This window comes from Leuciscus leuciscus (genome assembly GCF_965113295.1).
Source record: "Leuciscus leuciscus genome assembly, chromosome: 12".
Taxonomy (NCBI): domain Eukaryota; kingdom Metazoa; phylum Chordata; class Actinopteri; order Cypriniformes; family Leuciscidae; genus Leuciscus; species Leuciscus leuciscus.
The window spans coordinates 23,328,594-23,355,329 of NC_138736.1; the positions used below are offsets into that span (position 1 = coordinate 23,328,594).

General features: G+C 38.9%; 1 protein-coding gene and 1 long non-coding RNA gene across 4 annotated transcripts in view; one reads left to right on the forward strand and one right to left on the reverse strand.

Moving 5' to 3' along the window:
• The window catches only part of LOC309511529 (cytosolic 5'-nucleotidase 3-like), a 169,919-nt gene that overhangs the window by 100,548 nt on the left and 42,635 nt on the right, over positions 1–26,736 (forward strand). For 2 of the 3 annotated variants that reach the window (XM_082186796.1, XM_082186794.1), the window contains 2 exons: positions 13,325–13,410; positions 26,480–26,569. In XM_082186796.1, the coding sequence (XP_082042922.1) occupies positions 13,325–13,410; positions 26,480–26,569 (176 nt within the window). The remainder of the gene's footprint in view (positions 1–13,324; positions 13,411–26,479; positions 26,570–26,736) is intronic. The other variant, XM_082186795.1, reaches the window with a different exon arrangement.
• Positions 3,811–5,636, reverse strand: LOC309511570. Its single transcript, XR_014210681.1, has 2 exons — positions 4,428–5,636; positions 3,811–3,987 (listed from the first exon to the last, which is right to left on the reverse strand). It is a non-coding gene; the product is annotated as an uncharacterized lncRNA (long non-coding RNA).

Consider the following 26,736-nt stretch of genomic DNA (forward strand, 5'->3'; position numbering starts at 1 on the left):
AACATGTTGAAGATTAGCATACAGGCTGTCGATTACTTAAATGAAAAGGTGTTTCCTCACAAAAGCGGTTTATTCGTTGTAGTGAAGCCTCCTCTCCATTGACATCCATTCATAAAAAAAACAGGCTCTGCTCTCCTTTCCTGCGTACCAGCGTTAATGCTGAATTATTCCTCTGCATCAGACCTACACCGGAGCCTCTGCTGTCGGCTATGCGTTGGTTTTCATTTATACTTTTGCGTCGTTGTCCACATTGACACGAAAGGAGGGAGCATGTGAAACCCGAGGGAGGGGTTCTAGCAGACCAATCACAGTGCTTGTGTCCGTGTAGAATTGACGCGTTGTTACATTTTTGGAGAAGTGCGCGTTAGGGTACGCTGAAGGGTACGCATACACACAGCCTACGACGTAGCTACAGTATAGTGCGAGTTTGTCGCAGAAGTATAAATTGGGCTTTAGCATTAGCCGTTACGCTTTTTTGGCTAAAGGTTGCAGGCTTGTCATCTAGTGGCTTTGCGGTGAACCATTGAAATTGGTAAGTGTTTTGAAACAAAACTTCAAAACAGTTATGACGTAATGAAGCTTAGTTTACTAAAATCACGTGACTGGCAGCAGTGTTTTGAAATTGCCATCACTATTAGTTTGTAATCTTGATGCTGCTGAAAGTAGGCCTAAATACTTTCATAGTGCAGTATCTGCACTACAGCATGCATCATTTCACCTGTCTACTGATCAGGGGTGATTCCAGAATTATTATTATTATTATTATTATACTGAAATGGGTTACAATAATATTTTTTCCCCTTTTACATGTATTTTAAGGACATCTCTAAATTATGCACCATTTATCACCTGCATATTCCATTGTGTAACCACTAGATGGCTGTATAGCCCTATATATAAACATATCAAGATGCTGTGTATTCCCTGGATGCTGGGTCTGACTTTGCATTTGATTTTGCATTTGGATTATGTATATTTATTCAGACAATATTAAAGACTAGTTTTTGTCAAAGTTGAGTTTATGTTGATTGGAAGTATCAGTTTTTCATTACAGTCAAATCCGGACATAGAGAAAGCATATTGTTATTCATACTAGCTACATATCATAGCTTGATCCGCGCAGCTAAAAGAAAGCTGAGAACTGTCCAAATCGGGTTATTTCGGGTTATAACTTTTTTGCCCCATGTACACAAAAAGTCATTTATACATTTGCAACAGTTTATTTTTTTACACAAAGGTTGGTTTTACGTGATCAATTTGTTTTACGGTTCCTGACTCTGTTGTTTTCGCTTGGAAATTGCTGTTCAATGGCCTGCAATACTTTTGGCCGTATTTGTGCAAAAATAACGTGCCAAAGGTGTGAGCGTGGAAAAATGGAAGTCAGAATAATACAGATTCTATTTATTTTGCGTTAGCATGAGGCTGCAGTTTCTCAATACATGCATTACACTTACAAATAACAGTAAAATGGTGCAAATATTTTTTTCTTACACTTGAAAGGTGAATTACACCTTAACAAATCTTCTCTTGCGCGTGCAAATTTAATTTACGCTTGCAATCTTATGTACACTTTCACAAATCTTATCCTGCGCATGCGATTCTTCATGGCATCATATTAACTGCTACATACTGCTACATACCACAACATCACAGATTTGGATGACTGGCTACATCAACAAATGCATAGATGATCTGACTTCCTTCAAGACCATTTTCACACATGCAAACCAGAAACCGTGGATGACTGCTGAAGTGTGATTGCTGCTGAAAAAGACTCTGCCTTCATGTCTGAAGACAAGGCAGCCCTCCATACAGCAAGGGCCAATCTGTCTCGGGCTATTCAAGAGGCAAAGCGTAAATACGCAGAAAGAATCCACAGCCATTTCACAAACATCAAGGACACAACGCGACGGCGTATGTGGCAAGGCATTTAGGCCATCACAGACTACAAAGCAAAACCACCTCTCTGTGATGACGACACCTCACTCCCAGATACCCTGAATTATTTCTATGCCCGATTTGAAGCACAGAACAACATGCCAGAGGAGGCTTCAACTCCTACCGATCATTTACTTCGCCTTTCTGCAGTAGACGTTAGGAATATTCTATCCTGAGTTAACCCACGGAAAGCTGCAGGTCCTGACAATATACCTGGCAGGGTGCACAGAGAATATGCTGATCAGCTTGCAGATGTCCTCACGGACCTCTTCAACATTTCCCTGAGCCAGAGAGTTGTTCCTGTGTGCTTCAAGACGACTACCATCATCCCTGTGCCAAATAAATCTGTGTCCTGTCTGAATGACTACCGGCCTTTGCACTTACACCTATCATCATGAAGTGCTTCGAGCGGCTAGTCATGAAACACAAAGAACAGTCTTCCCACCACACTGTACCCATTTCAGTACACACATCATCCTAACCGTTCAACAGAGGACGCCATATCTGCTATCATACATCTGTCTCTGACTCATCTAGATAAAAAAGATAATTACGTAAGAATGCTGTTCATAGACTTTAGTTCAGCATTCAACACAATCATCCCACAACAACTGACAACAAAGCTGAGCCTGTTGGGTTTAAACACCTCCCTCTGCAACTAGATCCTGGACTTTTTGACTAGGAGACCCCAGTCTGTCAAGATCGACAACTCCACCTCCTGCACCATCACACTGAACACCGGTGTCCCCAAGGGTTGTGTGCTTAGTCCTCTGCTGTTCACCCTGCTGACCCATGACTGTGCTACTAAGTTTATTTCTAATCACATCATCAAGTTTGCTGACGATACTACAGTTGTGGGCCTCATCAGCAATAACGATGAGTCAGCGTATAGGTGACTATATAGCTTGCAGTATGGTGTAGAGACAACAATCTATCTCTTAATGTTGATAAGACTAAAGAGATGATTGTCGACTTCAGGAGAACCCAAGTGGACCACTCACCACATCATTCAGTGTTCTGGGTGGTTGCTATGGTGTTGCTAGGGTATTTTGGGTGGTTGCTAGGGTCTTTTGGGTGGTTGCTAGGATATTTTGGGTGGTTACTAGGGTCTTTTGGGTGGTTGCTAGGCGGTTGCTAGGGTATTTTGGGTGGTTGCTAGGGTGTTCTGGGTGGTTGCTAGGCGGTTGCTAGGGTATTATGGGTGGTTACTAGGATGTTTTGGGTGGTTGCTAGGGTGTTGCTAGGGTATTTTGGGTGGTTATTAGAGTGTTCTGGGTGGTTGCTATGGTGTTGCTAGGGTATTTTGGGTGGTTGCTAGGGTCTTTTGGGTGGTTGCTAGGCGGTTGCTAGGGTGTTTTGGGTGGTTGCTAGGATATTTTGGGTGGTTGCTAGGGTATTCTGGGTGGTTGCTAGGTAGTTGCTAGGGTGTTCTGGGTGGTTGCTATGGTATTCAGGGCGGTTGATATGGTGTTACTAGGTGGTTGGTAGTTGTCACAGATGGTTACTATGGAGTTTTTATAGAGTTCTTACACTCTAAAAACTCCTGGGTTAAAAATAACCCATAATGGGTTATTTTTGACCCAACTCCTGGGTTAAAAAGGGACCAACTAATTTATGGGTTATTTCAATTCAGAAAATTGGGTTATGCTTTTTGACCCAAATTCTGGGTTAAATACCGGACCCAAATGTTGGGTTTAAAAAACCCAACATCTGGGTAGAAATAACCCAAAAGTTGGGTCAAAAATAACCTAACTTGGGTCACTATCCCAGTATGCCTTATTTCCTTTGTTTTACATTATATTACACACTTCAAGCACTTTTACATTTTTATTGCATTAAATAAAAATCTATAAGAAAAAACACACACTTGGACATGTTTATTTTCATATTTATTTTAGGTCACACTGTAATAACAATATTAGAAATAAAAAATAGAAAAATAAACAACAATTCTCAGAAGAGCCTCAGGAATTTAAGCCTGGGGCCAACTTTGGGGACAAGATTTTTGATAGTGTCCTCATCAAAGAGAAGAAATGCCTCCTCATCTATCTGAAAAACAGAAAACAAGACAACATGAGTATTGTTAATAAGTCGAGACAATTGTGAACCACTCACCAGACACTCTTTCATTATCAAGCTAACAAATAATCACTTTTAAGGGAATGCAGTGGCTTTTTTTTTTTTTTTTTTTACGTGGCCCAAATTGCTAGTTAACTAATGTGGTTCTTTTGCAGCATTAACATTACCCATTTTGTGTGAATGACATATTTTCTTTCATTAAAAAGTGTAATGACAGCCCATTCTTATGCATAACAGCTTAAAGACAAGGCACAATAATATTTTAGGGTTGTACTGTACATACCCCACTGTTGAAGAAGTTGTGACTTTCACAAAATCTTGCACTGACACATTTAAGTCTTATAAAAAAAAATTAAAAAAAATGTAGGTATAGCGAGATGATATAAGGGCAATAAGAGTAAAATGCTCACCTCTAAAATTCTCTGTCAGCTCAGACAGCTGCCACTCAGTTAGCTTATCAGCGACAAAACTGTCCATTCAAAATAACCTGGAGAAAACATAGCAATATAGAGGTTAGAAACAATTTGAAGACTTGACCCGCTTCTTTAACTCTCACTAGTAGAGCACTGTATAATATGATAAGCACGGCACAGCTGGTAAACATAACTCAACTGTTGTGTTGCCTCGTCGCTCTGTAGCCGCGGCTATGGGGCTCGCACACTGGACGAGAAGCGCCGCATCGCATCGCATCGCATCGCGTCGCGACTAGGACAACTCGAGGTATCGCACACCGGACGTGCACTCTCTCAAGGGGCTCGCACACCGGACGCGAAGCGCAGCGCCGCTCCACAGTGCAGCACAGTGCACAGTGCACTCCACAGTGCACCAAACGCAAATCAATTATAACACTAGACTATCGATGCAAATAGTGTTCGTCTTTAAAATTCGAACACATTCTCTATGAGTGTAACGTTAGCCTACACACACCGGCGGTCTGTCCGCGGCACCCAGCAACGGCTCAGGACCGTGTTCAAAATCGCGTCCGGTGTGCGATAACGTTACCTCGAGTTGTCCTAGATGTCGTGATAGCCGTGATAGCGGCTACATGCCAACCACAGAATTACCACGGCTAACGCTAGTCTCAACGTAGCAACGTATTTTTTTTTTAGCAAATGGTGCTAAACTAGCAACAGGGACATGGACACAGAAAAGTTAACATTACATCAACACTGAAAATACTCTCTTACCTTGAATATAGATGAAGTTGCACCGATGAAGCACAGGCCAAAATGGATCGAGCGCGAAGTGACGGTTATTTCAAACGACTGTTGTGAGAAAATTCCAGAACAACTGCGAGAGAGAGAGAGAGAGAGAGAGAGAGAGAGAGAGAGAGAGAGAGAGAGAGAGAGAGAGAGAGAGAGAGAGAGAAAGCCAACCCTATAACCCAGAACATGGGTTACTCTTTGAAAAATAACCCAGAAACCCAAACAACCCATGAATTGGGTCAAAATATTAGCCCTATAACCCAGAAAATGGTTACTCTCTGAAAAAATAACCCATCATTTTAACCCAACACAAATAACCCAGAAAATGGGTTGAAGAAATAACCCAGGAGTTTTTAGAGTGTAGCATGATCTTGGCTAATCGCTATTAGCATGTAGCGCACGCACACTCAGAGTTTATGAGTTTAGAGTTTATAAGTGTGCTAGGTTTAGAGTTTATAAGTTTAAATGAGTTTACAGTTTATAAGTTTAAATGAGTTTAAGAGTTCAGAGTTTATATATTTATGAGTTTAAGAGTTCATAAGTCTATGAATTCATGAGTTTATAAGTGTATGAGTTTAGAGTTTATAAGTTTAAATGAAGTAAATTTAGTAGTTTGAAGTTTAAATTAGTTTAAAGGGGTGGTTCGGGATTTTTGACATCGGACCTCATTTTTAAGTCAGCCTGGTTGTTATTCATCAGTGGAGACATTTTTTTTTCAAAATTATCCAGTCCTTATATTTGGATAGTTAGCCGATGCTAGGCTAGCGCGAGTCAATGGTATATGTTAGCCAGCCATTAAAAACCGTTTTACCCACTCCACAGTGCACCAAACGCAAATCAATTATAACACTAGACTATCGATGCAAATGTCCGTTGAGAGAATAATGTTAGAAATCAAACTTACCTTTCATCTCAATGATCCCAAAGGAACTAGTTTCTCAGCAGCTGCGGAATTTTACATTGCTCCGGTTAGTAATGCGGCAAAAAGTAAACACAGAACAGAAGCGCACTACAGTGTACCAGCGGCAGGTAAATACACTTGCATGTGTGTACCGGCTCACTCGGTTGCCTAGGTAATCAATATCACTCCGCTGCTGCTGTAGACAAGGCTTATGATTACAGGGAACAAATTATAACTAATGCAATGTGATGAAAGGTAAGTTTGATTTCTAACATTATTCTCTCAACGGACATATACATCGATAGTCTAGTGTTATAACTGATTTGCGTTTGGTGCACTGTGGAGTGGGTAAAACGGTTTTTAATGGCTGGCTAACATATACCATTGACTCGCGCTAGCCTAGCATCGGCTAACTATCCAAATATAAGGACTGGATAATTTTTTTTTTTAAATGTCTCCAGTAAATTTAGTAGTTTGAAGTTTAAATTAGTTTAAAGTTTAAATTAGTTTGAAGTTTAATTTAGTTTAAAGTTTAATTTAGTTTGAGTTTAATTTAGTTTGAAGTTTAATTTAGTTTGAAGTAGATAGATAGATGAGTTTATTAGTTTAAATGAGTCTCAATGGCTCACATAGTATATAGAACGGCAGTTTGGTTTAGTCTTCAAGGTTTTTAGATTTGAATTTTTGTCGGTTGGTCAGTTTGAAAATGAAAACATTCCACAATGTTAAGTCAATGGGAGTTTTTCCGAGTTTTGATCATCATTTTTAGGAAAACTGTAAGTCCGATCAGTTAGAAAAGAGAAAGCAACTCGAGTCAGAACAGTTTGAGTGTCTTAGCCGAGTTTGGAGTATGTAGAGTTAAAGCTCTAGGCTGCATTAAAGTTATATTTTTTAGTCTCAGAAGAATAATAATAAGTTTAAATAGCATTTCAGTAAGTTGGCTCTCTCAAGCCAACTTAATTATAAAAGTCTATAATGTGTTATGTGTATACTTGGCCAAAGATATGTGTTTTTTGTCTAGATTTGAACTGACAGAGAGTGTCTGCTTCCCGGACAATGTTAGGAAGACCGTTCCAAAGTTTTGGTGCTAAATAGGAAAAGGATCTACCGCCAGCAGTTGATTTTAATATTCTAGGTATTATCAACTGGCTGGAATTTTGAGATCGCAATAAACGTGAAGGACTATAATGCGTTAAGAGGTCGCTCAAGAACTGGGGAGATAAACCATTTAGTGGTTTGTAAGTGATCAGCAATATGTTAAAATTGATGCAATGTTTAATATGCAGTGTTGACAGAACCAGGCTAATCTGGTCATACTTCCTGGTTCTGGTAAGAACTCTAGCTGCTGCATTTTGGACCAGCTGTAGTTTATTATTTATTTAATTTATTAAGCATGCAGGGCAACCACCCATTATAGCATTACAATAATCTAGCCTTGATGTCATGAACGCATGAACTAATTGTTCCGCATTAGTTATTGAGAGCATATGACATAATTTAGATATATTTTTAAGATGGAAAAATGCAGTTTTACAGATACTAGACATGTGACTTTCAAATGAAAGATTGGTATCAAAGAGCACACCCAGGTTCCTAACCGACGACGAAGACTTGACAGAGCAGCCATCAAGTGTTAGACAGTATTCTAGGTTATTATGTGAGGACGTTTTTTGTCCAAAAATTTGAATCTCTGTTTTTTTCAGAATTAAGTAGTAGGAAATTACTAGTCATCCAGTTTTTCATATCAGCTATGCATTCCGTTAATTTTGTGAATTGGTAAGTTTCGTCAGGGCGTGAAGAAATATAGAGCCGAGTATCATCAGCATACCAGTGTAAACTAATGCCATGCTTCCTAATGATATCTTCTAAGGGTAGCATGTACAGACTGAACAGAAATGGTCCTTGTAAGGAGCCTTGTGGTACGCCATACTGAACTTTTGATCGATAAGACTTCTCTTCATTTACTGCTAGAAACTGATAACGGTCAGATAAGTATGATTTAAACCATGCTAATGCAATTCTACTAATGCCAACATAATTTTCGAGTCTATTTAAAAGAATGTTGTAGTCAATAGTATAAAATGCAGCACTAAGATCAAGTAACACTTATAGAGAGATACAACCAGGATCGGATGATAAGAGCAAATCATTTGTGACTCTAATAAGAGCTGTCTCAGTACTATGGTACTAGATAATGATCTGAGATGTCATCGCTCTGCTGTAGAATTTCAACGGCATCAACATTGATTCCATGTGATAATATTAGATCTAGAGTATTATTACAACAATGAGGATTAACCACATAATCAATGTAACTGAAGGATGAGTTTGTTCAGTTGAAAGTAGTTTACATACCTCTTAGAAAATCTGAAAGACATTTACCTAAGAAAAGGTAGAGAAGGGTCATTTTCAGCAAAAAAGAAATGTCCCTTTTCCAGGATACTGTATTTTTAAAGATAATTTTATGTAATATCCAAATAAGTTTTAAAGATCTTTATTGGAAAGGGTTTAAAAATGTTTTTCATACTTTTTTAATGAACTATAAACAATTGCACATACACCTGTGGAAAACAACAAAGTACAAAGAAAAAATATAATTCATGGCTCTTGTCTGAATAACTTTTGTAACTTTAATAAGGATAAATCTATATTTAATTTATACAGTGAAGACTATTGCCAAAGACCTGCCAGGCTCTACACCCAGCCAATCGCAGCGCACAGTCTAACCAAAATACTGATTCACACACACCTGCACGCCATCTCCCTCGCCACCAGGGGCCCGTTCTTCGTACATCGCTAACTCAGTTAGCTGGATTTGATTGTTGACGATTTGGCATGATCTTGGATTGTTTGGTTCTTCGAATCTCATCCTGGACTTGCTGTCATAGCAACAGGTCCGTAAGCTTAAACCTGCTCGGGAGCAGGCTTATTTCATGTAAACAGGATTAGACTGCGGCTCATAAGCGGAGCTGATACGGGAAGTCCAGCGCAGCGCGATAGTGCACTTTCTGATATATATTTTTTTTTCTCGTGACTCGTGAGATTGTCGTTTACATTATTAATTTGTTGGAAAAGCACATTTATTTTCAACTTGTCGGAGTCGGGCTTTAACTACAGCACAAACTGTTTGCATTGCCCTAAGATTATTTGTGAGTGGCTCTTTCCTTTGGAGATGCGGAGAACTTGATGGAAAGTGCTGTCTGTCGTGTCATTCGGAGTTTACCTGGTGCTTTTAGGTTTAAAAAACAGTTTTAGGTTTTTGTGTGGCATTCCAAGCCACTTAAGACCCCAATGTTGTAAAGCAGTTTTTTTTTAAAGCAGTTTTTTTAGGCTATCATATTTTTTTATGAGGATCATGCAATCATGACCATGCCGATTACAGTAGCCTATATGTCACTCAGGGATACTCCACTTTAAAATAAAAATTCTGCCATCATATACTCACCCTCATGTTGTTTCAAACCTGTATGAATTTCTTTCTTCTGTTGAACAGAAAGGAAGATATTTAGAAGAATATCAGTAACCAGACAGTTTCTGGTCTCATTGACTTCCATAGTAGGAAAAAAAACATAGCCTACTATGGAAGTCAATGAGACCAGATCACATCAATGGAACAAATGTGGAAAGAGTCAAAAGCTCCAAGTTTCTTGATGTGCATATGACAGAGGACCTCTCCTGAACTTTTAACTCCACCTGCCTAGTCAAGAAGGCCCAGCAGCGTGTCTACTTTATGCGGAGGCTGAAGAGAGCCAAACTTTCTCCTCCCATTCTCACCTCCTTCTACAGAGGGTTGATAGAGAGCATCCTGACCAGCTGTTTTACTGTGTGGTACGGGAACTGCACAGCCTCTGACCGCAAGACTCTACAGCGGATTGTGAGGACAGCGGAAAAGATCATCATGATCTCTTTACCCACTATAGATACCTCATTCAACAACCGCTGCATCCACAGAGCCATCCATATTTGCAGACGACCCCTTTTAGATTAGATTAGATTCAACTTTATTGTCATTACACAAGTACAGGTACAAGGCAACGAAATGCAGTTTAGGTCTAACCAGAAGTGCAATAGCAGCAAGTGCAGGATATACAGTGGTTCCATAAGTGCAGAACATGGATATGTACTGAATAAATATAGAGTTGAATACTATTATAAACAAAAATTTACAGGTAGATTTGTCCTATGAATATAATATACAGATAACTATTACTGTGAACAGAATTTACAGCTAGATATGTACTGAATATAATATACAGATGGCTGTTACTATAAACAGAATTTTACAGATAGATATGTACTATGAATATATATACAGATGGCTGTTACTATAAACAGAATGTGAGCATAATATACAGATGGCTATTACCAGAGGTGGGACAAAGTCATTGTTATGCAAGTCACAAGTAAGTCTCAAGTCTTTGCCCTCGAGTCCCAAGTCAAGTCGAGTCAAAGATGAGGCAAGTCCCGAGTCGAGTCAAAAGTCAAAGCCAACAAGTCTCAAGTCGAGTCCAAAGTCCTACGATTTTAGTTTCGAGTCATTTCAAGTCCTCTTACCACAGAAATAAAATGTATACAAATCATGTATGTCTGTAAGATTTGTATTTATTTAAACCTCTTTTTATACAATGACATTAATCAAATACAGTAAAAACCAGAAAATTATATACATAAAATACATAAAAAACAGGGGGGGGGGTGGCATTGTGATGCAATTATTAATAATTGTGATGTAATTTTTGCATCACAATAAGTGTATTGTGATTGTCAAAACATTTTAGTAACTAAACTGAATTTTATTAGGTTTAGTGACAACATGTTACAATGTTTACATGGTTCAATTTCTTGTAAGCTACGCTTTTTTATTATTATTTTAGTTCAATTCAATTATTGTGATTTGATTTAATATTGACTCATTTGGATAAATATTAGGTAGGCTACACAATATAGGCATTAATTTTTCTCAAGAAAAAAACAACTCACCTAATGCTGTAAACATACAGAGAGCCCTATCAGCTGGCAGGTTAAAAATATTTTTTATATTACAACTTTATTTAATGATATAAGTAAAAATATAATAAACATGCAATATAGTACACATATTTAGCAAAATACTCTCTATAGCTCTTTTTTTCTAGCCAACTAACGTGCAATAGCCTATTATGGTCATTAAATGGCTTTCCTGAGGTAAATGTTATGTGACATAATTGTTCTCCAACTGTTTTATTGACCCCTTTGATTGATGGGTCGATATTATGAACGAGGAAAATACATTTCGGTAAGTTGTACTCTTTCAACAGTGTTCATTCGTGTTTAACGTTATTTACTATCAGCTAGAGATGATCGGTTCATGTGCCGCTAGGGATCTGTCGTGTCACATTTACAAGCGCCAAAACGGTATTTATTGTCTGAATTTCATAATAAAATTGACAGAATCTGAGAGCTGAGATTTTTTTTATATCATAAGTAACCTGCTCTGTCTAGTCTGTCGATCTCCGTGTCCTCTTTGCCTCGCGATTTTTCTGTGCGTGAGAGCGTGTGAAAAGTGTCAATTGCGTGTGTCTCACGGTGAATGCGTGAGAGTTGGCAGCTATGTCAGCTAGTAAGTTACGGTACATCCGATAAGGTGCTTAGCATTCGTTCAAATTCGTAGCATGCGTTGTTGCTTGTTGCGCTTCATTCATGGTTGTCTTGCAATGTGCCTGCTAGATGCTGTCGAAATCAAAACAACGTGGGACTACAGTGATTGGATGTCGTACAGGCAGCGCGCGCGCTCTCTGCATGCATACAGGTGGTGCACATTTTTTCCACAGATGCAGATAAACTGAGAGCGGCGCGGCCGTGTGAAATTTTTTTCCCCCGTTTTCATGGGAAGTAGCAAGTCTTCTCGAGTCAAAAGGCGCAAGTCCAAGTTAAGTCACGAGTCATTGATGTTAAAGTCCAAGTCGAGTTGCAAGTCTTTGTACATTTTGTCGAGTCGAGTCTGAAGTCATTAAATTCATGACTCGAGTCTGACTCGAGTCCAAGTCACATGACTCGAGTCCACACCTCTGGCTATTACTATAAACAGAATTTTACAAATAGATATATGTATACGTTAGGCTAAAAATGAGCAGTATAACAATGGATTTAAAGTAGTGCAAATAAAGTTTGGACAGAAGCTATCCGAGTGAAAGTGCAGTGGAAAGTAATTGCATATTACAGTTAAAGTACGGTATTGCAAATGTATATGTAAACAGTCGGTACTGTAAATAAACAGTCGGCAGTGCAAATTGAGCATATTCCAGTCAAGGTAGTAGTGCAAGATGCATATGTAAACAGTTGTTACTATAATAACAGTCAGCAGTGCAAATGAACATTATAGTATTGCAAATAACAAAATGGAGGCAGGTGTGAGGAGGGAGAGGAGAGTCAATCAGTATATGAGTGGAGTGGGATCAATGAGGGTTAGAGTTTAATAAAGAGACAGCTCTGGGGAAAAAACTGTTCTTTAGTCTGCTGGTCCTGGTCCGTAGGCACCTGAAACGCCTGCCGGAGGGCAGGAGAGAAAACAGTCTGTGGGCTGGGTGAGAGGAGTCCTTAAGGATGCTGCGAGCTCGATGCAGACAGCGTTTCCTCTGGATGTGCTCGATGGCAGGTAATGGAGTCCCAGTGATGCGCTGGGCAGTTTTCACCACCCGCTGCAGTGCCTTGCGCTCTGCAACAGAACAGCTCCCATACCACACTGTAGCACAGTTGGTCAGGATGCTTTCTATTGCACAGCGATAGAAGTTCACCAGGATAGTGGAGGAAAGCTGATTCTTCCTCAGTGTCCTCAGGAAGAAAAGGCGCTGGTGAGCCTTCTTGACCAGGCTGGAGAAGAAGTTGACCAGCCTTCTCACCCCTTTCATGGACTGTTCACCCTTCTGCCATCTGTAATCTACATGATTACAATTTACAGTCCATATTCAGTGTATCTGTTTTTCGAGAATATTTATTGTCTTGTACATTTTTTTTATTGTTGTTTATTGTGTATTTGCACTGTATTTATATACAGTATATATGCAATATTTATCTTTGACACATTATATGGTGTGCAGAAAACAGAACACTGCTATTTCTTGACATCAAAGTTTTATCTAGTCTGTTATATTTCTGTTCATATTTTTTTAACAGAAATATTTGTATAAATGTTTTGTTTTTGTTTTTTTGTTTTTTTTTACAGCTGCAGAATCTTCTGGACATATACTACCCTATAGAGATCGATTCCACATGCTCCGTGGAAGAGAAGTTACCACTAATGGTTGAATGGTAAGACACATCTACTCATTACACAGCTAAGCTCTCAACAACAAACAAGAGTGCCTGTGATTTTCATTTTTCAACATATTGGCCACATCTATGGGGAGACATCTAGTAAAAAAAAAAAAAAAAGTCATGTTTATACAATTTTTTTATTACAAATTATGTTGTTTGTATAAGAATTTGAATAAATAATATGTATGTATAATACGTACTCTGTACGTGCTGGTTACACATGCACATTGATTTCTTTTTGCACTAATTTTGTCCACAAGGTGGCAACAGTGTGTTAAATAATAAGGTAGTCAAAGAAAAACTCAAACAGAAGAGACAAGCATGTGCAAGCTACAACAGTGGATGGCTAAGTGGATGAGAGATTGTGTGAGGAGGTTAGAAAGTACTCTTATTTGTATAACTCTAGCCTAAATTATTATAAAGATGTGTATATGGGTTATAACCTGTTACAAGAGTTTGTGTTGTTGTTATTCTTTTTTGTTATCAAAGTTGATTCTCACAAATAATTTAGAGAAAAGCTCTAGGGGGTTTCAAACCTTTTTTGAGTCAGGGACCCCTTACAGAGTAGAACATTTTCCAAGGACCCCCTCACAATTATAACTGTAATCAAACCCAGTTAATGTGGGTGAGAGTAATGAACATAATATGCTTCGGTGGAAACGGTCGCCATTGTAAATCTACTTTTTAACAATAGGCTACAACTCAATTTTATTAGGCCTGTTTACCGTATTTTCCAGAAAATTAGTCACACTGGTTAGTCGAACCTGGTCAAACTTGTGTTGTTGAGAGAAAAAACACAAATAAGTTGCATCTTATTAGGTCTTAGGTCTTTAGCACCTTTACATTTCCGGATGATGTGCAGCACTATTATGAAGAGGTTTTGAAAAAGTTTGACGAACATTTTGTGCCAAAGCGGAATACGATACATGAACGTGCCTGTTTCCATAGACGCTCACAGCTCCATGGGGAGAGCGTGGAGGCGTTTGTCAGAGAGCTTTATAAGCTTGCAGAGCACTGCGATTTCGGAGCAACTAAAGATGAACAGATAAGGGATCGCATTGTAATAGGCATCGCAGATGGAGAAGTGTCGCAAAGTTACAACTCGAAACGGACTTGACATTGGAGAAGGCAATCAGTATTGCGCGACAGTCAGAGCTTATTAAAGCACAAAACGCCAGCGCAAGAGCAACAAATGTTGAGGTGGGTGCCGTTAATGGACGCAAGTACAAGCAGCCTAGGCAGTACGACAAAAGGTATGCCAAAAACAAAGATGAACAATACAAGAACGTGACACATCAAGCAAGGAAAATGTGCACAAGATGTGGGAGACAGCATGATTACGGTGCATGTCCAGCTACAGGTAAACGCTGTCGCAAATGCAATAAAACGGGACATTTTGAAGCACTGTGCAAAACTAAGAATGTGAATGCAATTGAAACTACTGACGGTGACAGTGATGAGGGCAGTGCATGGTTTCTCGGGGCTGTTGCGGATGGCAGTGAATGTGATGAGGACAAATGGTATGAAGACCTACAAATCAATGGCACAACTGTTACGTTCCGGATTGATACAGGCGCAGATGTAACGGTGATTCCCGAGGAAACATATTCATCCCTGCAACAGCGCCCTCTCCTGGTGATGACAAAATCAGCCTTCACAAGCCCAGGTGGAAAGCTCGTGTGTAAAGGCAAGTTTATGACACACTGTGAAAAACATGGAGAGACTTTCCCATTTTGGATTTATGTTATGTCAGGCCCCTTCACAACAAACTTACTTGGACGGAAAACTGCAATCAAAATGGGACTAGTGCGCAGAGTAAATGGACTCGAGTCATACGATGATGTATTTGGGAACATTGGACTGTTAAATTGTGAGCCAGTCAAAATAGAGCTTAGGCCGGACGCCAAGCCATACAGCATTGTAACCCCACGGCGCATCCCATTTCCAATCCTACCTCAAGTGGAGGAGGAACTGAAGCGAATGCAGTCTCTTGGCATCATAGAAGAAGTAAAGGAAGCCACAGACTGGTGTGCTCCTATGGTGCCAGTGATTAAAAAGAACAAGAAACCTCGGATCTGTGTGGATCTTACCAAACTGAATAAAGCAGTGAAAAGAGAAAGGTTCATCCTGCCCACGCTAGAGGATATTGCACCAAAACTGTCAGGGGCAACAGTGTTCTCCACGGTGGACGCATCAAGTGGGTTTTGGCAGATCCCACTTGAGGAGAGCAGCAGGAAACTTACAACCTTTATTACTCCAGTGGGCCGCTTCTGTTTCCGTCGCCTTCCTTTCGGCATTACATCTGCACCGGAAATATTTCAGCAGAAAATGAGCTCACTTCTGAGAGATCACACCGGCACAGAAGTTGTCATGGATGACATTCTGATCTTTGGCAAGGACAAGGAAGACCACGACCAGAACCTACAAGCTGTGATGAAAACAATTAAAGCTTCAGGACTGAAACTAAACAAGGACAAATGTCAATTCAGGAAACCTGAGATTCACTATTTTGGACACATCATTGGGAAGAATGGCATTAAACCGGACACTGAGAAAGTCAGAGCCATTGCGGAACTTCCCAGCCCAACGAACATAACGGAACTGCGTCAAAGGATTGGAATGATAAACTACTTGGGAAAATTCCTTCCTGATCTCTCCACCGTCATGCACCCTATAAACAGCCTATTGAAGAGCGACACAGTGTGGACATGGGGAGAAGCACAAGAGGAAGCCTTCAAAAAGGTAAAAGGCATGCTAACCTCAGCACCCGTACTGGCATATTATGACACAACAAAGCCAACAGTGGTAAGCGCAGATGCAAGTAGTTATGGCCTAGGGGGCGCACTCTACCAAGAACACAGTGACGGACTCCGACCAGTCGCCTTTTGTTCGAGGACACTGACAGAGACTGAGCGTAGGTACTCCCAGATAGAGAAGGAATGCCTTGCCAGTGTGCGGGCATGCGAGCGCTTCGGGAGGTACTTACAAGGTATGGACAGGTTCGTGCTTGAGACCGACCACAAACCTCTGGTTCCACTTATCAACAGTTATGGCCTGGATAAAGCACCTGTTAGGTGTCAGAGGTTATTGATGTGTCTAATGAAGTTTAACGCAGAAGCTGTTCACGTACCTGGAAAACAGCTCGTTGTTGCTGACACCCTGTCTCGCAACCCCCTGCAGGGCGGTACTGTGTCAGACACAGAGCATGATGTCAAAGCTTATGTTCAGGCAGTGATTGGAACTAGACCAATCACCAAAGACAGACTTAATGCAATGAGAGAAGGCACAAGCAACGATAACATTCTTCAAACGGTGATTCGTTACACAAGTAATGGCTGGCCCTCAGATTTGTCCCGCCTGCCACACAACCTGCTCAAGTATCACGCCGCTAGAGCTCACCTGTCTGAAGTCAATGGACTCTTGCTGCATGATTGACCGCATTGTTGTTCCTCTTTCAATGCAAAAGACTGTGCTGTCACAAATACATGCGGGTCATCAGGGACTCACGAAGTGCCGGAAAAGGGCTAACATTTCAGTGTGGTGGCCAGGTGTCGGGAGAGACATTGCTGAGCTTGTAAAAGCATGTGAGTTTTGCATCAAGATAAACCAACTCAAAGAAAAGAGCCACTGATCACCACACCACTGCCAATAGGAGCTTGGCAGAAGATAGCCGCTGATTTATTTGAACTTGAAGGTAAACAGTATTTGGTAGCAACAGACTATTACTCACGCTACATTGAGATTTCTCACTTACCTTCCACAAGCAGCAACCAAGTCATCACTCGCCTGAAGTGCATGTTCGCCAGGTGGGGGATCCCGTTTGAGCTAGTTACAGATAATGGCCCTCAATTCGCTTCAGCGGACTTTCGCCAGTTCAGTGAGGAGTACAACTTTGAGCACACGACGTCAAGCCCTCACTACCCTCAAGCGAATGGAGCTGCTGAGAGGAGTGTAGCCATCGCAAAGAGAATCCTTCGACAACCGGATCCACAACTAGCCTTGTTGAGTTACAGAGCTACAACTATCACCGCAACAGGCCAGAGCCCAGCTCAACTGATGATCGGACGAGAAATCAGAACCACAGTTCCTGTGTTGCCACAGCAGCTGAGCCCGACTGCAGTTGACCATCAGGCGGTAAGATTTAAGGACCAACAATCCAAAGCTGCCTACCGCTTCTTCTACAACAAGCGTCACTCAACCCGACCTCTGCCTACACTGCAGCCTGGTCAGAGGGTTAACCCCCTGAGGTCTACGGTATCGCCGGCGATACCAGCTCGCTTTTTTTTTATTAGTGTAAAAGAAACTCATAAATACTCTGTTGACTTTGATTTTCCATAGGAGTTTCATACATCAATCGATTCTGTTAAATGTGTATTATTTTTGTGTATACTCACAATAAAAACAAAGTGTTGTGCTTTTTGCCAAATAAAGAAAAATAAACACGAAGCGAGTTCTGCCTTCTCTCTGCCAGTGAAGTCCATTCTGAAACGCGTCCGAAAATGAACAATAACTCAGCGAATACTCAGTCAAACAGGCATACAGACACACAGGCATGAAGCTTGAATTCTCTTCTTTTAAATGAAGTAATTTATATAAAAAACAAATATTCTCATCTTGTGAAATCTGTATTAAAAGAGAGCGATTCCAGTCGACCTCATTACATCTAATTCAGATGTAATGTGACTCCGCCCACAGAGAGCGCGCGCTATTCAAACGCAAATGGCTGAGGCAATCCTGTGAACGCCCCCATCAGCTCGAGAAAACACACAAGTTTATTTAGATCATTGTTTACACCGTCTTGCAGCGCTGTGAGGAATAATACTAATGGAAAATGTCCCTCAGAAGTGCAGGTATATCGAGGAGCGAGCTGAGGAATACTAGTAAGTTTTTTCCTTCTCACGTGGGTTTCTGTTTATGAATGAATAAACGGCAGAGATGCGCGCTGTTTACCACAGCTGGCAAAGACAGTTTAAATTTAAATCGCGTGTGTGAATGAATGATGATGTTTTAGCAAACTGTATTGCTATACTGAGATGAGTAAAAACGTTACAGTCAGACGAAATATGAAAGACAACATTTTGTTTAGTAGATTTGGGTACAGTTTTTACTGTAGAATATACTGCCACATCAAATAAGCTTTTGTTTAGCAATTTCTATATATAAAATACTATTTTTGTCAAAAATAAAGTCATCAACTAAGATGTTAGCTGTTCCAATGTTGGCTATATTCAAACTAATGAATACATAGATAAAATGTAGGCCTATAATAATTTTTTTTACAAAGAAAGAGTACACTTGAAATATTGTTGAAATTGTAATTATTGTTGTAATTGTAACCGTTTTAATAAAATAGCAAAACATATTTACAAGATAGATGTAAGCAAAATCTTAAATGGTCAATGTAAGTCTTCTTCTAAATATATCTTTTGTCCTTGCATTGTGGCTCAGTCAGTGTCACACCTGAGTGAATGGCTCATCATTATGCAGAGTGGGTGGGACATTGAATTCTAAGGTGTAAACCACTCCTCGTTCACGCCCCCCTCGCATATTGGCTTTCCAAGCAAAACCTGATTTACATCAATTTAAATCAATGTATGGTTTTATGTGAATGATAAAGCAAGACTATTTTCACATAATTTTGAAGGAAAAAACTATAGGCGACGACATCCATTAGTCAAAAGTCGTATTGCCACATATTTAGTATGTGTTTTGTGGCCTTATTTCAAAAACTTTAATTTTTAGTTTTTTCGATAACCACGCATAAACATTATTCTCTCAAAAATGAAAACATGTACATACATGTGGCTCACATATTATTGTAGTCCTGTTTGTGCTATATAGAGTGAATTTACACCTTTGCCATTAATATGTTTATAAGCAACTGAAAAAAGCACAAATGTCAGAGCATGTCAGAACACCCCCAGGGCCCAAAAAACCGCTCAGACTCCAGAGGGTTAATGTCAAACTGGATGGGGAGAAGGGCTGGAAAACCCCAGCAAAAGTTATCGCGAAAGCTCAAGAGCCCAGGTCCTATCTAATTCAAACCGACCAAGGGACTGTTGCCCGCAGGAACAGGAGGCATTTGCAAGAAGTGCCTGAGCCAGTATCTGAAAGTGCTGGACAAGAGACTAATAATGATGACTATGACTTTGCCACCCAAGGTGACACAGACATCCCTCTCACTGCTACTAGTTCACCTGTGTCCTGTGCTCCAACTATTTCCCCGAGTTCGGGCGCCTCTCCAAAGAGAACCTTAGCCGGGAGAGCTATTAGACCACCTGCCAGGTTTAAGGACTATGTTTAAGATGAAAATGTCCTTTACTGGTCGTGTATTGTGTTACGGTACTGACTTCTTGTTCTGATATTATTATGGAAGTTACAGTGACAGTTAAATTGCTAAAAGTAAAAAAAAAGTATTTTGTTCAAGACTTTGCTTATCTGAATATATTGACAGACAGCTAAGAGATAAAGGTACTTACGATATTTGGTATAAATGCTTAATTGGCTGTTAAAACAAAATTAATAGAAATGTAATACTGCTTATTGGAATTTACTTAAGAGGGGAGATGTGATGTGATTTAAATGATTATTGCAGTAAGCTCCACTAGGAGGTGCTACTGGCTTTTGTATTCTTTAGCTCTGCTTGTTTTACGGCAGATGACCTGCTCTTCGGCAGTTGTAATATTGTTGTTAAATACTTGATGTGTGTGTATATATATATATACACATTATATATATATATATATATATATATATATATATATATATATATATATATATATATATATATATATATATATATAATATGTGTATATATATATATATATATATAATATGTATATATGTATGTATAAAATAAAAATAAATTATAGTGCCATTCATTACAAACAAAATTTATTTTAAATGCCAAGCCTATAACAAACTTGGGCCTTTTTAAAATCGAAACTGAGCCCTGCAGTGGGTTCACGTACCTCTCATTTGGCATGAATCGTTAGTCGCAGCACCAACATTTGGTTGCTAAACTATTTTTTAAGATAAGATAATGTACTTAAGAAATGTAATTATGTAATAGCTTTTGTCCTAAATGAGGTTCTAACTGAAATTGCCATGGTTACCAAACAGATAAGATAGGATTCTAAAGTTAGGATCTTTCTGTAATATGCTCCAAGATGAACAAATGATAAAACTCAGTTTGCTGAATATCAGATCCCTTTCTATAAAAGCACTTATTTTTAATTATTTAATTACAGATCATAACCGAGATGTGCTGTGTTTGACAGAAACCTGGCTAAAACCAGACAGTTACATTACTTTAAATGAGTCTATTTGCATTTGTACTGCGTTTGGTACTATCGACCCTAACATTCTTTTTAATCAGAGGTGGGTAGAGTATCCAAAAACTGTACTCAAGTAAAAGTACAAGTACTTATAGAAATATTTACTCAAAGTAAAAGTAATAATCTTAATAGTTACTTGAGTAAGAGTAAAAAAGTATCCAATGAAAAAAACTACTCAAGTAGCTAGTTACTAGTTACTTCGGATCATATAGGCTTTTATATATATATATATATATATATATATAAAAGCCTATATGATCCGAAGTAACTAGTTTAAATAAAACGTTACGTTACGTTGGGCGACGTTCCTCTCGTTACTTTATTTTAATGCAATATGTGTTGTTAAATGCGTAGTTTATTCCAAGCGCGATGTATCTTTTTTCTGGGCTTGAGCGATGCTCAATTCACAAATGAATCACTCTTTTGAGTCGATTCTGTTCAAAGACTTCATCAAACAAGTTGGCAGATCTGTCTAAATCAGTTCGCGAATCAGTTTGAATGATCTGTTCAGTTTCCTGCTCTCACTAAATCGTCTGAAGCGCTTTCAATTCACACTCGACTTGGAGTCGAAACAGGAAGATTTAAGAACAATAAGAGCGTTGGATGAAGTGGCTGTGGACCTACAGTAGCCTACAGTCAAGTGAGAGCAAATCTTCAAATGCATCATATTTTTGCCAGCGATGAAGGTCTTTATTTTTATGTCTGTGAATGAATGATTCCACAGGACGATATATTCGATTTCATTTCACTCAGGTAATACATTTTCCAACCAAGCAGATTATTACGCCACGATAGCAGCATTACTAGAAAGTATGACATACTTTGACATATATATATATATATATGTATGTATACTTATATATATATACATAATGGGGGTGGTGGTGGCGCAATGGATACAATGCCTTTGGTGTGAGAGACCCGGGTTCGAATCCACTGTGAGACACCAATGTGTCCCTGAGCAAGACACTTAACCCCTAGTTGCTCCAGAGGCGTGCGACCTCTGACATAATTAGCAATTGTAAGTCGCTTTGGATAAAAGCGTCAGCTAAATGAATAAATGTAAATATATATATATATATGAAGACTTCAGATGCAAGCCTCTGAGTGCCATCTTAAACTTTCTTCTAAAACAAGCATTTTTATCAAGCTCGTATATTTAAGTTCAGTAATTTCACTTTAATGACAATTAATAGGTACTTTTCATTGCCATTTAAGTGAAATAACTGAACATAAACATACAAGCTTCATAAAAATGCTCTTTTAGAAGAAAATTTCAGATGGTACTTAGAGGCTTTTGCATCTGAAGTCGTCATATATATAAAATTATATTATTTAGATTTTTTTTTATTTAAATGACTATTATTATCATAAGTAGATAGGCTGTCTTTGCAACAAAAACATCTGTAGCCCGAAAATCATTGCCTGTCCTTTTGTTTGTATAATAGTAAATTATACAACTACATTTGGATTATTAGACAATGTCGAAATAAAGTGAATCTGCATTCTGCAGAGTGTTGCATTCAAAGGCATGTAATTGACACAGAATAGTTAAAACTCTTCACATGTACTCGAGCTCATGACTGCTACTGAACATCTGAACACAAAAAAAACAAACAAAAGTACATCGACGGATCTTCTTCTGTCTGTTCTCCAAAATATAATCAAATGTATATTTCTGCAAGCATGTTTAAACTGGTTAACGTTAACTGTGTCTACAGCAGGCAAAGGCATTCGTTTTCAAGTCGAGTTCAAGACTTCACAACAATACACACAAACTACCGCGGGATGGCGTGTGTTCATAAACTGTGAACAATGGTAGCTTATTTAATGTATAAATTAATGTATATGTCCAAAAAACAGGTAATGTCATACTTTCTAGTAATGCTGCTATCGTGGCGTAATAATCTGCTTGGTTGGAAAATGTATTACCTGAGTGAAATGAAATCGAATATATCGTCCTGTGGAATCATTCATTCACAGACATAAAAATAAAGACCTTCATCGCTGGCAAAAATATGATGCATTTGAAGATTTGCTCTCACTTGACTGTAGGCTACTGTAGGTCCACAGCCACTTCATCCAACGCTCTTATTGTTCTTAAATCTTCCTGTTTCGACTCCAAGTCGAGTGTGAATTGAAAGCGCTTCAGACGATTTAGTGAGTGCAGGAAACTGAACAGATCATTCAAACTGATTCGCGAACTGATTTAGACAGATCTGCCAACTTGTTTGATGAAGTCTTTGAACAGAATCGACTCAAAATAGTGATTCATTTGTGAATTGAGCATCGCTCAAGCCCAGAAAAAAGATACATCGCGCTTGGAATAAACTACGCATTTAACAACACATATTGCATTAAAATAAAGTAATGAGAGGAACGTCGCCCAACGTAACGAAGTAAAAGTAAATTTTTTTCATTAGAAATGTACTCAAGTTAAAGTACCCACATTCAAATCTACTCTTAAAAGTAAAATTTTTCCAAAAAAATACTCAAGTAAATGTAACGAAGTAAATGTACTTCGTTACTACCCACCTCTGTTTTTAATAGACTTGAAAATGATGTTGCCATTAGTGGAATTGCATTGTCATGGTTTAAATCATACTCATCTGACCATTAGCAATTTGTGGCAGTAAATTAAGATGTGTCATATCTAGGGCTGCAACTATAATTTTGATAATAGATTAATATGTCGATGTGTCGGATGAAACATTGTTATACATTAAGGGCCCTATTTTAACGATCTGAAACGCAAGTATCAAACGCGAAACGCAAGTAATTTTGTGGGTGGATCCCGAAACAAATCTAAAATGGGTTAGTCTGAAGTAGCTACATTACTCATAGGTGTGGTTTGGGCGTAACGTGAAATAAACCAATCAGAGCATCATCTCACATTCCCTTTAAAAGCAGGCGCGCTTGTTACATGGCGGATTTCTATTATAATGACGGATTTGCCAGGAGCAGTTCTCATCAGGGCCATAAAAGACAGAGAAGTGACATTTTATGGGGATGGGAGAAACCCACCCAAATAAGCTTCGGTTAAACAGGCGTATAATCATTTGGGTAAATGTGTAAGCTAGATTTATGCCTATTTTTTCACATCTTCATGGACACCACAATGATTTTCCTCATGTGGAATATTTTTCCTTGTAATTATGTATGGTTTGCACAAAAAACTAACTGCTGCGTCTGTGTAGATGTGAGAAGCAAAGTGTATGCGCGTTGTGCACACGCTACATTATGGCCAAGCATGCGCCCTTAAAATAGCATCTAAATAATGCGCCTCTGACTTTTGACTAGGTTTTTCCTGGTCTGTGGCAGAATTGTTTTCTGGAACTGCAAAATAGCACCAGGGAACGTTTGCGCCGGAACACGCCGCCTCTTTTCGCTGAACTGCCAGTTCAAGTTCATTCCCTAATTTACCGACCGTCTGTGGAGGGAAAAGTCCGCTGTGCATCGGGTGCAAAATAGGAAGGAATGATACATGCGTCAGTGTACAATGTCAGTTGCGCTGGGTGCAAGATAGGGCCCTAAAAGTATTTGTTCAATTAAGAATACATTTTTATCCTTTTTTTTTTTTTTTTTACATATTCTGCCCAATGCTGTCCTACAAACAATGTATAATTTAAAACCTATGAAAACAAATATAGTGAATGCATCTGTATGTTGGCTATGCTGTACATTAGTCCAGGCAAAGTAGCGTTTTACGACAGACTAATTGTAAAATATTTTTTTGCAGCTTAGATCTTTTCTATGAGGTGTTCAGAACAACATACTAAAAGTCCTAAGAAATCCTAGTTGAGGAAATATGTTAAATTCTCATCAATCCGAGATGTGTGCCAATAAGGCCAGCCAACAGTACACCCCAATAGGGCTATTTTTTTTTTTCCTTTACTCCTATCAAAATGAAACTTTACACAATGTTAGTACCCATGAAAAGTAAAAAAAATTGTATTACAAGTTTCTTTGAAAATGAATTTTAATATGCAAATGAGCTATACACTAATCGAATATGCCCAAAATACACCCAAATAGGCATAATTATTTCCTTTACACCTACCACAATAAAACTTTACATAGTAAAAGTATACATGAAAAGTAACTTTTTGTGTATTACAAGTTTCTTTTGAAATGAATTTGAATATGCACATGAGCGCCACACTTATTGAATATTTGCATAGGCAGAAACACCATTCATATGTATGACAAATACATCGGCCCAATCTTCATCCAATCATCCTACTGCCAATAGGTGATGGCAATGCTGCTTTTAGACTGGCCTCTAACCTGAAAACTGCCTGGCTTGGTAGTACCTGCCAGGGGTATAACCCCCGCCAGTATAGTCTTCAGGGTCACGGAGGCACACAAGCCTCCCCACCACGACAAGATAGCAACAACAGGGGAGGTTTCTTTTTGGTGTTTTTTTTTTTTTTAACTAACCTAGATATTGCTGTTGCTAGCTTCTCATAACACTGCAAAGCTACTTTACAAACGGTGGAAGTCTGATATGTGGCCCGCCTGGTCTGAAATACTTGCTAACTACAAAAAGAGAAGCAGTTTTGGTGTCTGGCAAAATTATTTTAAAGAGCTGGAATGTCTGGAAAGTGTGTCTATCTGGTTTTTCATCTGTCTTCTGTTTGAGAGTTTTGATTGTATTCTGGACATGAGGATCAAAAGTTAAATGAGCATCAAATATCACCCCCAAATTTTAGTCTGCCATATTAGTCTGTCTGTCTCATCCTTATACCAAAGTTACTGTAGTCAGCCGTATCCGTGCCGCATCCAGATCAGATGATGGACCTGCACCTAAACAGGTCCGCAGAACTGCTTTATAGATGTGTAATAAAGTTCAAAGCTCAGGAAATGAGGAGGCTGGAACCGGCAAACGATCAGCGTGAAGTTTTAATCATAGAATGAACAAACAGCAAAACAAAAGTGAAACATAATACAACATAAATGTCCCAGGCTTGGTTCTCTCTCATTTTCCACCGTCATCACTCTTCCTTTCATCCATCCAGAGCTCCTCTATGGGACTCAAGATCGCTCTGTTCCCACGGCTCTCAGCCTCGCCCTGCTTGCCACAAGATGAAATTAACTAATTTAATAATTGATGATCATTACAATGGAACTGAATCAACACTAAACTGACTTCAGCTGAACAATGACACTATTTTCTTTTTAGAGCTGCATTACATGAAGATCAAGAAGAGCTCTGTTTGCATCATTGAAAGCTGCTTTGAAACAATCTGTATTGTATAAAGTGATATGTAAATAACAGTGACTTGGCTTGATCTTGATTAGACTTTTGTTGTCAAATGTGATCTTCCAGTTTTATTTACATTGCCATATTTGACATTACAAAAAAAGACAGTACTTAAGCCATTATTGTAAGCTGCTGTGTGAACCTGACATTTCAAGAATCACATCAGTAAGTAAATGCAGTTGTCAGTCTCAAACATTCGTCTTTTTTTTAGTAAAGCTGTGGTACTGTCACATTTTTTTTATTATTAATTTTTTTTTATATAATTTCTTTTTGCTTGCTGCTTTTACTTTTTTCTCTTATTTTTTTTTATGCACTTTTTCCGTTGCTGTTTTGTATTTACACTAATTGTTAGTTGTTATTTTTAGCTGTAAGTGTGTGTGTGTGTGTGTGTGTGTGTGTGTGTGTGTGTGTGTGTGTGTGTGTGTGTGTGTGTGTGTGTGTGTGTGTGTGTGTGTGTGCGCAGGTGGACTAAAGCTCATGAGCTCCTTGTGGAGCAGAAGATCAGTAAGGATCATTTGGTTCGAGCTGTGAAAGAGTCTGAAGCCATGCTGAGGTCAGACCATTAAGGGAAACACTAACAAGCGTTTGGAAGTGTTGTGATTAACAGTTCTTGACTAGTCAAATAAAAAATAGCTCTGAAAATAGATTTCTCAAACTTGAATTAACAGAAATGATTATTGTAATCAGTAGTTACTTAATACTAAATGCATGCCCTCTATA